We start from the raw sequence: 17,591 nt of genomic DNA, 5'->3' as shown, positions 1-17,591 counted from the left end.
ATGTTGTGGCCTACAGCTTTATGTCATAAAAATACCAAATAGTACCAAATTCCAAAGCCTCATCAAGTACCAATGGCTACAGGTCTTTCAGTGAACAGGCAGCCTACATACATACATACATAAGTACTGTAGCTACTGATTACATATGCATATGCACACACACACACACACACACACACACACACACACACACACACACACACACACACACACACACACACACGGCACGGTAGCTCAGTGGTTAGAGCGCTGGCTTCACAAGCCAGAGGACCGGGATTCGATTCCCCGGCCGGGTGGAGATATTTGGGTGTGTCTCCTTTCACGTGTAGCCCCTGTTCACCTAGCAGTGAGTAGGTACGGGATGTAAATCGAGGAGTTGTGACCTTGTTGTCCCGGTTTGTGGTGTGTGCCTGGTCTCAGGCCTATCCGAAGATCGGAAATAATGAGCTCTGAGCTCGTTCCGTAGGGTAACGTCTGGCTGTCTCGTCAGAGACTGCAGCAGATCAAACAGTGAATCACACACACACACACACACACACACACACACACACACACACACACACACACACACACAGATTCAGATTCAGATGTTTATTGACCACAACATGACACAGAAATTTCAAAATGACAAGATCACAACAAATAATCCCAGATAATTAAAACTAACAACAACATACAAGCTAATTGTAGTCCAGTAACTACTCATACAATGTCCAGATAAAAATAAATATCATAATATTCAAGTTCCCAATCCCTATTTGTATACTGAAAGGATATCATGAACTATATGGCATACATTTTCTGGTGCGAACATATCAGAACAAAACAACTCTTCCAAACTAGCAAATTGGTACCTGTCTCTTAAGTGTCGAGTCATTGGACAGTTCTCAGTGACGTGTCGTTCAGTTTGAATTTCCCCACATACGCACAACCGTTCTTCTACTGGTATACGCCCACGACCTCGCCTATTCCATCTCCCTGTCTCGCAGGCCAGGGAGTGTCCGCTCACCCTAAACCGAGTGAACGACATCCTGTGATATTCCTTTATATCGTGTTTTCTTTATAAACAGGGTTAACAGACAATGTTGGGTTGATTTCCATATACACCTTGCGACGAGACGACTCACTAGACCTGATACATTCACCGACCTGATGCATGGCTACACTTATGTCTGTTACCTCATTACTTATTAAGTTCCTCACCATTTTTCCCACCACAGTGTTTGTCTCCTTGACAAGGTTCATTACAAAATATAATGGATCATCCGCGTAAGCTGATCTCTCCTGCCACTTACTATGAAAAACCTATGCTGCTTTAGCTTGACCAGATCTGAGAGGGGAGGATATCCTGACTCTACATAGCACACATCGTTGCATGTCGACCGTCTTACAGCCAGGAGTTCTTTGATGCACCAATTATACAATTTACTCGCAGGCTTGATGTCTGCTCCCACCCAAGATTCACACCCATACAATAATGTTGACGTAAGTGCTGCATCAAAGACACGCCTTTTTACAATGAATGGTACATCATTATTTTTTCTTAGAAAGGAAACAAATTTCAGTACATGTGGCAATTTCAATTTAGCATGGGCTTTGACAGCTGATGACGGGGAACCGTCGCTCGTAAAAGGTGAACCTAAATAAATATACAAATCACAATGCCTCACAGCAATACCATCCACCACCATCGGCTCCACATCTCTACTAGTACCATTAATTACAAAGAACTGGGTTTTACTTTGGTTGATGGCCATACCATACTGAGTACAATAGTTCTGAAGCTGAGTTAATTTCCTCACCATACCATGTCGAGATGTTGATAATAATACAGTGTCATCCATCATTACAAGAATATGCAAGCATTGCAAGAAACCATCACAAACATTTCCTTCTTTTATCATACGTATAAGGTCATCCATGAATATAATGAAGAGCAGGCAAGATGTTGGGGATCCTTGCCTCACTCCTAGAGTCACTGATATCATTACACTTCCAATCCAACTTTCCGTCACGTTGTACATTGCGATTAACGCACACAACATGATCGACCCACACCCTAACCGACGTAACACTCCAAACAGTACATGTCTCGGCACTCTGTCACACACACACACACACACACACACACACACACACACACACACACAAACACACAGTTTCCCAAATCGTAGTATTGATAATTGAAATAAACTGAGCAGTGATGTTGTTGATGCGGTGTGTGTCAATCAGATGAAAGAGAGATATGACAGGATTGGACAAGGACACAGAGAGCTAAGCTCGGGCCCTGTAATACACAAATAGGTAAATACAAATAGGTAAATACACACACACACACACACACACACACACACACACACACACACACACACACACACACATATGTACATACATACATATGTGCATTCATACACATGCAGATGCATCAGTACCATAAATAAAGAGATATAGTAATAATAACATCAATTACTTTAAACAATACATACCTTCTGTGGCCTAGTCATGTTCCTGACAGCCTCCCTCAGGCTGGAAAAGCCAAAGGCAGACACGGGAGGAAGCCGCACGAGTGGCCGCTGCACCACCGGCACCAAGTGAATCTCCTCCATGGTCTGCTGAGGCAAGATATGAGTAAGGTGCTGCACCACATAAACAACTCATCATGAGCACATTGCTAATCTGTAAAGAACTATTCACCAAACAGTAGGCAGCTCTTATCTGTCTAAAACCATCTCTCATTCATATTCATAAACTCATCTAACTCTCTCTTCCAGTCCTTTCTTATACTAATTTTCTTTATATGCCTGGTAACCTTGTCTTGCTAATCTCACCAATCACTCTCTGATATCATGTTGGCTACTGCATTCAACAAAAGTAGTTCTTGTAAACTCCATTAGGTTGAGTGTTAATCTTAGCCATCCTGTAAGGAAAGGTAATTATGGTCATATTTGGGTGATATGCTATGACTCAATGCATTTAGCCAATTCTGGGAAGGCAATAATATTCTATACATCCTCTGTCACATAAATATTCAAAACTGTCACACCATAACTCACAGAAAGTCTCAAACTCTGCTGGAACAGGCCAAATAGGCCTGATCATTATGGAGAAAGGCAGATATTTTCAGCTGTTCCTATATAATCCCATTTTTGTCTATGAAGCTACCACACCCCATCCAATTTTCTTTCAAAATCCAACACTGATCTTGTATTTGCCACAGAATCTATACCAACTGTTTCCCACTTTATTGCAAAATGTGTAGCAATATTTTCTTGTCATGTCCTTATGTCATTGCTCCAATTTGATCCCCAAATATTCCTTCACATGCATTACCATCATACACATCATTCATTATCTTGCAAGTCTCCACCATATCCCTCTTGATTTTTGGTTTGTTAATGTTGAGAAATGCAACTTCCTCAGTCTTTTTTCATATGAAAGACTCTTTAAGGATGGCACCAGCTTTGTTGTTCCCCTGTACTGCTTCAACTTACTTTTCATCTTTCTTCTTGTGTGGGGCCCATACCTGATTACCATATAGAAAGTGTGGTATCATCAATGTCACAAACAAAGCCATAAATACTATCTCATTCAGAGTTGTTCAGTTTCTAGTAAGCTCAACCAATCTATTGGGCTTGTTAATTTTCCTTGTTATATGAGTGGTGAATTTCAATTAATTATTAATTATGACTTCCAAACATTCTTTTTTTAATTGACTTCATGTGTTCATCCATAACATTGAAAATTCTTTATTCTTCTTTAATTTTCCAATTCTCATTGTGTGGCACTTGGGGAGGGGAGGGGACAGCTGAATTGCAACATGAACTTGTGCAACCAGTTTTTCATTAACTGAAGATCTTGCTATCTTTTAATTTCCATTATCCTTAATTTTTTTTCTAAAACCTTTGGTCTCATATACATATAAATACATTTCACTAATAACCATGGTCTCTAGTAGGTCAATTATATATAAAACAAACATTAATGGGGCAAACACCAACCCATGCAATATATACTCCACTGACCACCTCCTTTCATTCTGTGTTGATACTACTGACTACTATTCATTGCTTCCTTCCCTTGAGAAACTCAAAGACCACCCAAAAATGTTGCTCCTAATATCATACCATTTGATTTTTTGCATGAGTCTTTTATATGCAGGCCTGGACTGGCCATAGGGAAAACCTGGAGTATTCCTGAAGCGCAGGCCTAGGATTGGCCTGCTGGCATGCATATCTCTCTCTCTCTCTCTCTCTCTCTCTCTCTCTCTCTCTCTCTCTCTCTCTCTCTCTCTCTCTCTCTCTCTCTCTGCTTGTTTTTTTCCTTAACAGGCTGACAGTTCACTCTAACTTTTTTCTAAGTCAGAGAGGCAGGACAGGCCAATCAGAAGCCACTCAGGCCAGTAACATGTGAGGAGGGCAAGACAATTGGTTTGTTTTGATTAACACCCACCCCAACAATCCCTATCAACCCCACAGAGCGTGTGGAGGGAGAGATATGTGACATATGCTGTGGTGACGTATGTGTGTGTGTAGTGACTAGCGAGAAGACAGGAAGAGAGGAAAAAAGAGGAAATCAGCTTCATCAAGCAGTAATTTAAGAGAAATGGGAAGCAGCCATTGACTTTCAACCCAGTAAAAAAAAGAGGAGAGGTGACATGGACAGGGGAGATAGATAGAAAAAGAATTTATTATGCTTATATTATATTGGAGAGTATATCTATTTTATATCAGCCAAAGACATACTAGTGTGTGTGTGTGTGTGTGTGTGTGTGTGTGTGTGTGTGTGTGTGTGTGTGTGTGTGTGTGTGTGTGTGTGTAATTCACCTCAGTCGTCTGCTGGTCACCCAGCCAGTCTTCCCCATTACGGAGCGACCTCAGAGCTCATAGACCGATCTTCGGGTAGGACTGAGACCACATCACACACAACACACACCGGGAAAACGAGGCCACAACCCCTCGAGTTACCTATTTACTGCTAGGTGAACTGGGACCACACATTAAGAGGCTTGCCCATTTGCCTCGCCGCTTTCCGGGACTCGAACCCAGTCCTCTCAATTGTGAGTTGAGCATGCTAACCACTACACTACGCGGTGTGTGTGTGTGTGTGTGTGTGTGTGTGTGTGTGTGTGTGTGTGTGTGTATGCTTGCCGGTATATGTTCATGTGTGCATGCATACCCACACATGAATAAGAACAAAAACCAAGCCTAGTAAACATTCCTCAGTGAAGAGGCAATGTGACTCAAATAGTGCTCAATCATGTAAATGTGGCTTATGGTTTGCTAAATAATGATTTGTAGCTTTCATATAATGACAAAAAGTGTTGAGCATGTAGATTACATTTCAACAGTGCTTCTCCTCAAGCTTTCTTTCTAAAGGTATAACATGGGCAGATATTCATATTCATCATATATCTGACGATGACTCCATAATAAATACTGTCAATAGTGTTGAGATACTCAAATAACTTTTATTTACTTTGTCGTTGTTTTCCTAATTCTCAAGGAAGAAATGATCAGTTCATGAGGTACAGGTGAGGTGTGGTGCATGAGGCATGTCACCACCTTCCATCTCTGGCCTGAGTCAAGATTGAGCAGTGCCTGCCTGGACTGTCACAGCAACTCCGGTAACGGCATGGTCGACAGGGACCCCAGGAAGACACCAGGCGGCTCAAGAATTGCCCGGCGGAGGGTTGTAGGACTTGGTAATGGTTAATGGTTATAGCTGAATGATCATGTTCATGAAGGAGATCCTGACACAGCAAAAGGAGCAGATATTTATCCCATGGTTACTCTCCCCACGTTGATCTCTCATCCCTCAACAACGTATTCCTTTACTTTTAGCAAAGTAATCTCACTATCAATTATTACATACACACCCAATAACTATTCTCTAAATATTCATCTCACCTGTAACCCCAAAAAGTCTCCGAAATTTAAGTCTTGGGGTAAATTTTCAAAACGAAAACACTTTCACGGCACTTTACAGGGACACTGAGTATAAATGTTTTGTTTTCCTCGGTGGCCGGTGCACATTGTCGAGACTCGAGACATTACACTGTTATATCACAAATAACCTCAAATTTACGCATGTGTTTATAAATAAATTAAGATTTTTGTCACGTTTGTTTAATCTTATAAATTTGAAATTGAAAAGTATGAATTAATTTATATAGAAGTTTCCAATTAATATGAATAACTACCTATATCTGAATATATTATACTCTTGCATTAGCAGGTGGACAGAACAGGGATAAATGGAAGAAGAAAGTTTTGTGCAGCGAGGCCACGGAAGGATGAAAAGAATATATATATATATATATATATATATATATATATATATATATATATATATATATATATATATATATATATATATATATATATATATATATATATATATATATATATATATATATATGTTATTATTGATATATAGATTAGAGTGCGTGCCTGGGTTATAGATATGTAAGATGGCTGCGCGTAGTGTATAAGGTGGTGAGCATGTGATGGAGTAAACGTCCACGCATGAGTACGAGTTCCACCGCGTATGTACAGCCTTTAAAAACTTTGCCATTTCTCGAGTGGTTTACAGTTACCTACATGTCACTATGATATCCAGGTTTCGCCAAAGATGCGCTTGAGTGGGTGGTGATATGGCCTCTAATATATGTAGGTACCATTACAATTAAAATTACAAATAAAATTGCCTGCGCCATTAATGTGTGGAAATAGTGAACAAAGCTTCCCATACATACTCTCAAGTACACCTACAGGTGTTATAGGCCATAACATTAAGGAAAAAAAAAAAAAAAGAAGAAGGAGGCGATTGGAAGACGTGACACCAGCGAGGTAAGGCCTAAGTGAGGTGCCGGTGAGAGACAGAATACAGTGTTTGAGTACTCGTGTGTGGCGGAGCTTGAGAGATGAGGATCGTATCTGAATGGCGTCGTGTATTTGCTTGAACAATACGTGAAAATAGAAGTTATACAAAGCGTGAAATAACAATGACAATACTCTGGCGCGGTTGTTGTGATTTGTTCTTAAAACTCAGCGACTGTACAAGATTACATAGTCTTTGGTAACTCTTAGATCATAGATGCTTCAGTGTTTAGTGAGGTGGTCTGGCGCATGTATTGTACAGGCCAGTAAGGGCCTCCTACATCCCGCCCTCCTCACTTGTTTTTAGGGATATCACTCCCCTCCTGCCCATCTCTCCTCGTCTCCCCTATGTTAGCAGTTCACCACCATCGCCGCCTACTTGACACTCGTGAAAGGTAATCACTAAGTATTTAATACTTACATATTTATTTCACTTTGTTTATTTATTTATTTTTTTCGTTCTTTTAAAATTTGAACCATATCTTAATTTTTGTTACCTTCATCTTTCGTTTTAACATTTAGCTTTTATGCAATATTCGGTGTATTATGTGACGTTCATTATTGATGGGCCACTCATCGTTATTATTGTTTTAAATATTTATCTACATCTTCAATTATCAGTTCTCTTCACCAGGAAACCTTAATAGTGAGTAGTAATGTTTCTTTGGTGTTCCAAGTAACCGTCTACTCAGCGGTCTAAATGTTGAACAAGGTACTAACGACTGTTGTAATTGAATCGTTGGATGGCTGGCTCTATCACCAGCGCATCTTCTCCTTTAACCATTTCTTTTGCCGGTGCATTATCAACATTCTCTGGTCGTAAATAATTAGTATTCAGTAAAACGCTATTTCGTAAATGTTTTTCGCTACCACCTTAATTGTCAAAGGCAGTTATGATTTTCGAAGCTTCGGTTCTCGCTGGAAAAGGACCAGTGTAACGTTATGTAGAAGTCAAATGTAAGTATGGTTGCAGGATAAGGAAAAATATAGATGTGCAAAATAAAAATGTTGAAAACATATAATAAAAAAAAAAATAAGTTGATAACAGAGATGTTCCTTAAATATATAATTTTTTCCTTAGTCATTTTTTTGCAATGTACAGATTAAGAGTGTAGACTTTACAAGTATGTTCGATGTGCAGACTTTTTCTACATTTGAAAAAATTTTTTTTAGTAAAGATCCACGCAAATCAAAGCATTTCATATATTCTTTACTCTATACGATGTGTACCCTTGAATTTTGAAGACCATTTTCTATGGTAGAAATTCATAATGATAAACTAAACTAAACCATTCAATTCCACGTCAGACTAGCATGCTTTTTATGTCATTGGGCAAAATAAAACATGCTAATGCTTATATTACCTGATGCTGATAAAGAATATGACTAACATCTGCGAGAGAGAGAGAGAGAGAGAGAGAGAGAGAGAGAGAGAGAGAGAGAGAGAGAGAGAGAGAGAGAGAGAGAGAGAGAGAACCTTTAGTATTTCCTCTACACATACTTATCCATGCTTGTTCCACAATATTTATTATGCAAATTGGTAGTTACATAAGTCAATACTGGTGTGTGCAATATGGTTTTCGCGGCCCGTGTTGAGTCCAGGCCAAAAGTGGTGTCACGGTGAGTACTGATGATTCACCCGGCAGTGTGCGAAAAGCGGCCCAGAACATGAGTCACGAGGCAACACACACACACACACACACACACACGTAGTGAAGCGGCAAGGCAAATGGGCAAGCCTCTTAATGTGTAGCCACTGTTCACCTACTAGTAGCAGTAAATAGGTACGAAATGTAACTCGAGGGGTTGTGGCCTCGCTTTCCCTGTGTGAGGAGTGTGTTGTGGTCTCAGTCCTAGCCGAAGATCGGTTTATGAGCTCTGAGCTCGCACCGTAACGGGGAAGGCTGGCTGGGTGACCAGCAGACGACCGTTGTGGTGAATTACTAGATTTAAAGGTTCTAGTTGAAGTTACACGATTTTTTAGGGAGAACTTTGTTTTTATGGTTCTAGATGCAGATTACGATAATTTTACATTATCAACAGTAGAAACACTATTGAGAACCAGATCGAATCATCCCTGTAACTTTTGAACATAATCGTGGGGAGAGAGAAAAAGCGTTTCAGAATATCGGTTAGAAAGCACAAAACGATTTCAGAGAGAGAGAGAGAGAGAGAGAGAGAGAGAGAGAGAGAGAGAGAGAGGAACAAGGATCACGTGCAGGCGTAGTAGTGGGAGCAGTAATAAAGGTCGTGGCCGTCAGGAGGTGAACCAAGAGGTGTCAGTCAGTCTGTGGCGGTGGCCGCGACGTAGGAGAGGGCGTGAGGGCGGCGGCGGCAATCAATACCCCGCCCCTGGCAGAGCGCCGCCCGGCATACTGATCATTGCTGGTGACGAAGGGCGCGCCGCTGCCTGCCCTGATGTATGGCCAAGGAGATAGCGAGTAGAGGCCTGTTGATGGATGTGAGGCGGCGATAGTAGTGATGGTGGTGATGGTAATGATGGTGGTTGTACGTACTCATCCACCATTTATACTATTCTAATGTTTCCCAACCCAACCTAACCTAATCCGACCCAACCCAACCCAACCCAACCCAACCTAACCTAACCTAACTCCACCTAATCTAACCTAACCAAACCTAACCTAACCCAACCCAACCCAACCTAACTTAACTACACCTAACCTAACCTAACCAAACCTAACCCAGCCCAACCTAACCTAACCAAAGTCAATCCAACCCCACCTAACCTAACCTGATATAAACTAACACAACCTAAACTAATATAACCCTAAGCCAACCCAACAGCCAACCTAACCTAACCTAACCCAATCTAACTTAAACCAAGCTAACCCTAATCCAGCCTAACCTAATACACCTAACCCAACCCAACCTACCTAGAATAACCAAACCTAACTAACAGAGCTTAACTTAACCTTACCTAATCAAATCTTGCTTATTTAAACCTAATCTACCTAAACTTCGCTTCACTTCTACTTTCTCATCCTTACTCCTTCGTTTAGCTCCCTAACTTCCCCATCACTTGTCCTCTGTCCTATTTCTTTCCATTTCTCATTAGTTCTTCCTCCTCCTCTTACATCTCTTCCCCTACTTCACAGTCTTCCCCATTCCTTGTTTTCTCTCCTGTTTCTCGTATCTTTTTTTCATTGTCTCTTCCTCCTTCTCCTTTTGCCTTTATCTCTGTTCTCTCTTTGTTCTCTCTCTGTCCACCTTTTCGCTTCCTTTTTTTTATCTTTCTCTTTCCTTCCTCGCCTTCTTCCTTATCCCTTTTTCTTTTAATTTGGTGTCCTCATATTTTTCTTTTCTCTTCGCCTCTTTTTTTTTCTTTTCTTCTGTATCTTTCGTCTAATTTCGTCTTTCGTTATCTGCATCCTTTCCTTCCTTCTTTCTACGGGTTTCCTCGTCTCTTCATCTTTCTTTCCATTTTTTTCTTTTCTTTCCCTCGTATTATTTCTTTCATTTATGCTTAATTTTATTTTTTTATAGTTTTTCTCTTTCTTCCTCTCTCGTCTATTCTTTCTCCCTCCCTCCCATTTTCTTTTTTTTTTTTTACTTTTCCTTCTGTCCTTATCCTTCCCTCTTGTTTTTCATTATCTACCTCCTCCCTTTTCTACCTTTACAGCAATTTTTCATTTTCTTTTATTTTCTCCATCCTTCTCATATTTCCTTTAGCCTTCCCTGCTTTTATCAATTTCTTACATGTCTCCTTTCTCTTTCCTTTCTTCCTTATTTCCTTCCTCCCTCTTTTCAACACTATTTTCCCTTTTTCTTCCCTCTTTCTTCCTTTTTCTTTTGTTCCCCATTATCCATTTCTTTCCCATCCGTCATTTCCCTTTCCTTCCTTCCTTATTTCTATGATGAGTTTCATTCCTCTCTCTCTCTCTCTCTCTCTCTCTCTCTCTCTCTCTCTCTCTCTCTCTCTCTCTCTCTCTCTCTCTCTCTCTCTCTCTCTCCCAGTTTTCTTTCTTTCCATTTCCCTTTCTTACCTCTCCCTACTTTGCTTTGCCTTTCCCCCCATACATTCTTTCTTCCTTTTTCTATTTTTTCTTTGTGTACCTTCATCCTTTCCTTTCTTCTTCCTCCTTCCTCCTTGCGTTTTTTTTTATAATTTATTCTCCTTCATTCATGTTTTTTTTTCCTTTCCTTCCGTTCTTCCCTGTTAATTCTCTTTTCTTTCCTCCTTCCTCATCCGTTCCTCTCTTTCGTCTCTTTTTCCCTTTTTTTCATCCTTCCTCCATTTTCCTTCTCCTTTCCTCAAGCGTTTCTTTCCTTGCTTCTCTTTCCTTATCCTTACCACTGTTTTGTTTTTCCTTCACCTCTTCTCCTTCCTGCATGCTTTTCTTTTTTTTTTATTCCTCCTTTTGTTACTCTCCCTTTCATGATTTCTTTTCTTGATATCCTCTTGTTTTTTTCCTCCCCTCTCTCCTTCCTACCTCACTCATTTTCGTTCCATTTTTGCCCCTTCCTCCGTTCCTTGCCTCACCACGCCGCGTCCCCAGCAACCCTTAGCACTCCCCTCCCCACTCCCCAACAAACCCCGCCTCGTATGTTTTCTATCCCACTGTGTAATCTGTAGCCTTTCTCTTCGTCGTCTCGGGAAGGATTGTGTATCTGTTTCATCGACAAACCGTGACGTCAGATGTACTTTGATTGTGTGTCTGGGCTTGTTTCCTGTTTATTTGTAGTAGCTCTTCTGTCTGGCTCTCTCTCTCTCTCTCTCTCTCTCTCTCTCTCTCTCTCTCTCTCTCTCTCTCTCTCTCTCTTTGCTTGCTGGTTTATCTGTCTGTATGTTCATTTGTCTGTCTGTCTGTCTCTGTTTGTCTATCTGCCTGTATCCATCTATCTATATTTATGTATCTATCTATCTATCTATCTATCTATCTATCTATCTATCTATCTATCTATCTATCTATCTATCTATCTATCTATCTATCGAGAGAGAGAGAGAGAGAGAGAGAGAGAGAGAGAGAGAGAGAGAGAGGAGGGGAAGGGTAGGCGTTATGAGGTTAGAGGCAGTAGGAGGGAAGGAGGGAAGGGGAAGTGACAGGTGTGAGAGGCGGTGGAATGGAAGGGGGGGAGGCGAAGGGGAGATGTCCACTTCTCTAATGAGCCTCACAAGGTCGCGATAGGAAAGTGGAGGGTTGGGAAGGAGGATCGGTAGGTGGAGGGAAGCGTGTGGATGTATGTGGATAGGAAGTGTGTGGATCTCTTGTCCTTAATTCTTTCCCTCTACCTTCATTTCCATTCTTTTCTTTCTTTTTTCGTATCTGCTGTATGATGTTCTTTCTTTTATTATCATTATCATAAAATAAACTGACACGCTGGGCAGAAAAATGGCAAATGAAATTCAATATAGAAAAGTGTAAAGTCTTACACATTGGAAGTAACAATGTACAAGCAAAATACGTAATGAGTAATGTACCTCTGGAAAGTGCTGAGAATGAAAAAGATCTTGGTGTTGTGGTGTCTAAAGATCTCAAGCCGAGCAAACACTGCACAGAAGCAGTAAAGAATGCAAATAAATTAGTTGGGTTCATTGGAAGAACCTTTGAATTTAAATAAGAAAAAGTTATCCTTACTTTATATAACTCATTGGTGCGTCCTCAGCTTGAATACTGTGTGCAGTTCTGGTCACCATATTACAGAAAAGACATTGAAAAACTGGAAAGGATCCAGCGTAGAGTGACCAAGATGATTCCGAGATTGAGAAACAAGCCGTATGAGGAACGACTGGAAGCATTAAATTTATTCAGCTTAACAAAGCGCAGGATAAGAGGAGACCTAATCGAAGTTTTCAAAATTTTTCAGGGATACAACAACCTTGATGTCAATAAATATTTTACTATTGATCATTCCACCATAACAAGGAATAATGGATTTAAAATTACACCAAAACGCTTTAAAACCCACGAGGCAAAGCACTTTTTCTTTAATAGAATAGTTAACATTTGGAATAAGCTTCCTTCTGAAATAGTAAACAGTACTTCCATTGCATCATTCAAAAACAAAATTGATAAATATTTAAAGAATAACCCCAACAAGCTCTCTTCTTGTCTGAATAATTAAACATGATACTATATTAACTTTCTTATAGATAGATATGTAGAGTTCACCGTAGGGTGAATAATAGAATCTCCTTTCATCCTTTCCTGTGAAAATTCCATGTCAGTTTTTCCATACTGCATGGTACTTTTCCAAGCTATTTTCCATGCCAGCGAAAGCTGGAGGGAGTGGTGGGTGGGGAGGAGCCTTCTCCTGTACTGTCCTGTCTCTCTTATCTGTAGCCAGTTAGAAGTAGTTACCAAACAGCCTCGAAAGGACCAACAGGTCTGTTGCTGTTTGGCTTTCCTTTGTATTCCTTTGTATTCTTATCTTTATTATTGCTATTGTTATCATTATTATTATTATTATTATTATTATTATTATTATTATTATTATTACGATTATTATTATTATTATTATTATTATTATTATTATTATTATTATTATTATTATTATTGTTATTATAATAATAATAATAATAATAATAATAATAATAATAATAATAATAATAATAACAATAATAATAATAATAATAATAATAATAATATTAAAAAAACACCTTTTCGATTGAAATGTTTTGAATAATTATTTTCATCTTACTTTCGAATTCTAAATTGAAAAAAAAAACCTTAGGATTTGTTTTTTAGTTGGCATGATCTTTCTTAAAAAAATAAAAATTCAATTTAGAAATTTATTTCTGGTAATTGGTGTATGTTCCTTATTCAGACAAGTACCGATGAACATATGTGAAATTTTCCTTTGATTCATTAAGAGAAATGTGTAACCACATTTCATATTTATAAAAAGTAACTCTAAAAGAATACGTTTTTTGACCGATATCTTGTGTTAATAATCTTCTGTTACTTTTAATAATTTATGTTTTTGTAATCTTAAATGAAAACTTTCATTTGCAAAAGTTTGTACAATACATATATACTTTAGTTAAAAAGTGAAAAATTTTCAAATAAAAATAATAATTATTGATCATGGGGATTTGGCTTTTACATAAAGAAAAACAATTCTAATAGATATGTAAAACATTACATTCATTGTTTAGAAGCGCTGCATAAACATATTTCACATTTATAAAAATATATAAAATAATAATATGACACTGAAATATAGATCAATATCTTCTTTATATAATGGCACACTTCTCTTACCTAGGAGTTATGAATCTTTAAATTTTAACAGGAATTTCTTTTCTCACTATTGACATTTTCAAATTAAAATAAGTACTAAAAGAAAAATACAATTGAAAAAATCTTTTTCTGTGATATTTTCTTACACAAAAGTAGAACAAATGTACATAAGTAAAATATTCCTTTGAACTGATACGTAACCATACTTCACAATAAATACAATGAAAGAGAAAGAAAAAACTGACACTAAAAAAATCTCTGTGCCTCAATTAAAACCGTTTTTGTCAAATTTATATTTTTCATCACTTAAAACGACAAAAGATAACCTTATTTTCACTTTTTATGGTTAGTTGCAATAATTCTACAACTGACTTTATTTTTCCATTAAACACGTGGGTGATCGAATGACAGAGATTATTTATTTCATGATATTATTATTATTATTATTATCATTATCATTATTATTATTATTATTATTATTATTATTATTATCATTATTATTATTTTATTAATATTATTATTATTACTATCATTATTATTATTATTATTATTATTATTATTATTATTATTATTATTATTAATATTATTATTATTACTATCATTATTATTATTATCATTATTATTATTATTATTATTATTATTATTATTATTATTATTATTATCATTATTATTTTGATTATTTATTATAAAGTTTATTAGAAAATAATGAAAGAATAAAAAATAGGTAAAATAAATGAATGAAGGCCTGAAGGAAGGAAATATGTATAAAAGAATAAAAGACAAAAACAAGTGAATAAATGATGTAAGGAGGAAAATAGGATAAAAAGGGGAGGAAGGAAAGGTATGTGGAGGGAAAGAAGAAAAAGAGGAAAGGAAGATAAAGAAGATTAAAAAAGAATGAAACAGGAAAGAAAGGAAGGAAACAAATAACGAAAGAAGAATAGATGTACAAAAGACACGAAGGAAATAAGAACACTGATAAATGAAAACACAAAAGAAAAGAATGAAAAGGAAAGGAACGAAGCAAGGAAGGAAAGGAAAGAAGGAAAAAAGCAATGAAAAGAAAGATAAAAAAAGATAATGAACATAATAAGGAAAAACAAAAGAAAAATTAGATAAATAGGTGTGTGTGTGTGTGTGTGTGTGTGTGTGTGTGTGTGTGTGTGTGTGTGTGTGTGTGTATGTGTGTGTGTTGCTAATGATTTTTGTTTGATGCTATTCTTGCCACGTGTGTATTGATAGGGGAGAAGGGGGTGAGGGGGGCATGACACCGACAGCTGGACCACTGTAAACACTGTTACTATGGCAACGACTGGACGGCTGCGGAGGGAAAGGGGATGGATTTCGGGAGGGGAAAGGAGGGGAGGGGAGGGAGAGGAAGGAAAGGGAATGGGTAACGGAGGTAAGTGAAGGGAACAAAAGGAAGACATGACATAACCAAAAGGAAGGGAAGAGAAGAAAGAGGAAGTAGAAGAAAGAAAAGAAAGCAGGAAAAGAAAAAAGGGAAGAAGTAAAGGAAGAAAAAGGAGGGGAGGAAGATGGGTAAAGAAGATGAAAAAAGTGAAAGAAAAGAGTAAGTGAGTAAAGTAAATGAAAGGAAGCAGGGAGACGGCAGGAAGAGAAATGAATGAAGGGGAAAGGAAAGAGTAGATAAGACATGCAGATAAACAATTATAAGAGAAGGAAAGAAAGAAAGTGTTGGATAGAGAGAGAGAGAGAGAGAGAGAGAGAGAGAGAGAGAGAGAGAGAGAGAGAGAGAGAGAGAGAGAGAACGTAAACCCAACATTACAAATTATCCATAAAATTCTCTCTCTCTCTCTCTCTCTCTCTCTCTCTCTCTCTCTCTCTCTCTCTCTCTCTCTCTCTCTCTCAAATGATGACTCGACCTACATAAGTATATTTTTCTCCTACGAGTATATCATATCATTCTTTTGGAACCCGTATGACACTGACAAAATAATGCAAGGTATCATTAGGAGGAGGAGGAGGAGGAGGAGGAGGAAGGAGAAAAGAAGAAAGAATAGGTGGTGGAGGTACATGAGGCAATAGGAAGAAAGAGGTAGGGAGGGAGGGAGAAAATAAATGCGACTAAAAAAATAAGGTATGAGGGAAGGAGGATAGGAAAAAAAAGAAGATAAAAGAAAGATATAGAACGAATAGGAAGCAGGGAGTAAAGGAGTGAAGGAGAGGAGAGATGGTCAGCATTAATTAGGAGGAAGGAAGGAAGCCTAAAAATAAAGGAGGGAAGAAGCAGAGGATGGAAGAAGGGAGGAATGGAAGAGCATGAGGAAAAGAAAGAAGAAAGGCGGAAGAAAGGTAAAACTAGAAATTAGAGAGGGAGTACAAGAGTGAAGGAGCGAGAATAAAAGGCATAGTATAGAAAGTAAAAAAAAAATAAAGAAAAATGGGAGGAGAAAAAAGAAAATAAAAAAGAAAGATTGGATAGAGAACAGGAAATGGCAGGAAAAGGGAGAGGCATGTGATTTCAAGAGGAAGCAGAGAGAGAGAGAGAGAGAGAGAGAGAGAGAGAGAGAGAGAGAGAGAGAGAGACTGAAGTATGAGAAGGAAGGAAGAAGAAAGTAAAGAAGGTAAGAATGGCATACCATTAGGAAGAAAAGAATGAGGAGAATGAAGAAGGAGAAGAAGAAGAAGAAGAAGAAGAAGAAGAAGAAGAAGAAGAAGAAGAAGAAGATGATGAAAGATGGTGATAATGATGATGATGAAACGAAAGCAAGAAAGAAGAAAACGACAACAATTACAACCGCAGCAGCAGCAGCAACAATAACTACAACAACAACAACAACAACAACAACAACAACAACAACAACAACAACAACAACAACAACAAAAACAACATCAACAACAACAACAACAACAACAACAGCAACATCAACAACAACAACAAAAGGAGGAAGACGAAGAAGAAGAGATGAACGAAAGAGAAAAGGAAGAAGAGCAGGAGAAAGAGAAAGACGATACACAGTAAATAGGAGAAAATTATTACCTTCAGAAAGAAAAACTAAATGTAACGTGTGTGTGTGTGTGTGTGTGTGTGTGTGTGTGTGTGTGTGTGTGTGTGTGTGTGTGTGTGTGTGTGTGTGTGTGTGTGTGTGTGTGTGTGAGTAATGGCTGTGAATGTAGGCAGTGACAACAGATGATCAGCAGGTATGGCTACTTAGTGAATAATTTAGTGGCAGTCATTAAAACACTCCTATGTATGTACGTATAGTAGAGTGTCTGTCCGGATGGTGATGGTGGTGGTGTCTGTGGTGGTGGGCGCTATTATTATTGTTCTTGTTTTTCTTGTTTTTGTTTCTATTGCTATCTTCCTCCTCCTCCTCCTTCTCCTCCTTCTCTTCCTCCTCCTCCTCTTTCTCTTCTTTCTCCTCCTTCTCCTCCTCTTCCTCCTCCTCCTCCTCTTCCTCTTTCTTTTTCCTTTTCTTCTTCTTTCCCTTCATCAACTCTTGTTCTTGTTCTTGTTCTTATTCTTGTTCTTCTTGTTCTTGTTCTT

General features: G+C 38.2%; 1 protein-coding gene across 2 annotated transcripts in view; it reads right to left on the bottom strand.

Annotated features, from left to right (window-relative positions):
* The window catches only part of LOC123504772 (mitoguardin-like), a 333,089-nt gene extending 327,076 nt beyond the window's left edge, over positions 1 to 6,013 (bottom strand). The window contains exons 1-2 of one of the 2 annotated variants that reach the window (XM_045255588.1): positions 5,907 to 6,013; positions 2,487 to 2,612 (exon numbers count right to left, since the gene is read on the bottom strand). In XM_045255588.1, the coding sequence (XP_045111523.1) occupies positions 2,487 to 2,606 (120 nt within the window). In that variant the 5' untranslated portion in view covers positions 2,607 to 2,612; positions 5,907 to 6,013. The remainder of the gene's footprint in view (positions 1 to 2,486; positions 2,613 to 5,906) is intronic. The other variant, XM_045255587.1, reaches the window with a different exon arrangement.
* Between the last annotated feature and the right edge of the window lie 11,578 nt (positions 6,014 to 17,591).

This window comes from Portunus trituberculatus, chromosome 17 (assembly GCF_017591435.1).
Source record: "Portunus trituberculatus isolate SZX2019 chromosome 17, ASM1759143v1, whole genome shotgun sequence".
NCBI classification, from domain to species: domain Eukaryota; kingdom Metazoa; phylum Arthropoda; class Malacostraca; order Decapoda; family Portunidae; genus Portunus; species Portunus trituberculatus.
This window is presented reverse-complemented; position numbering and strand designations above follow the sequence as displayed.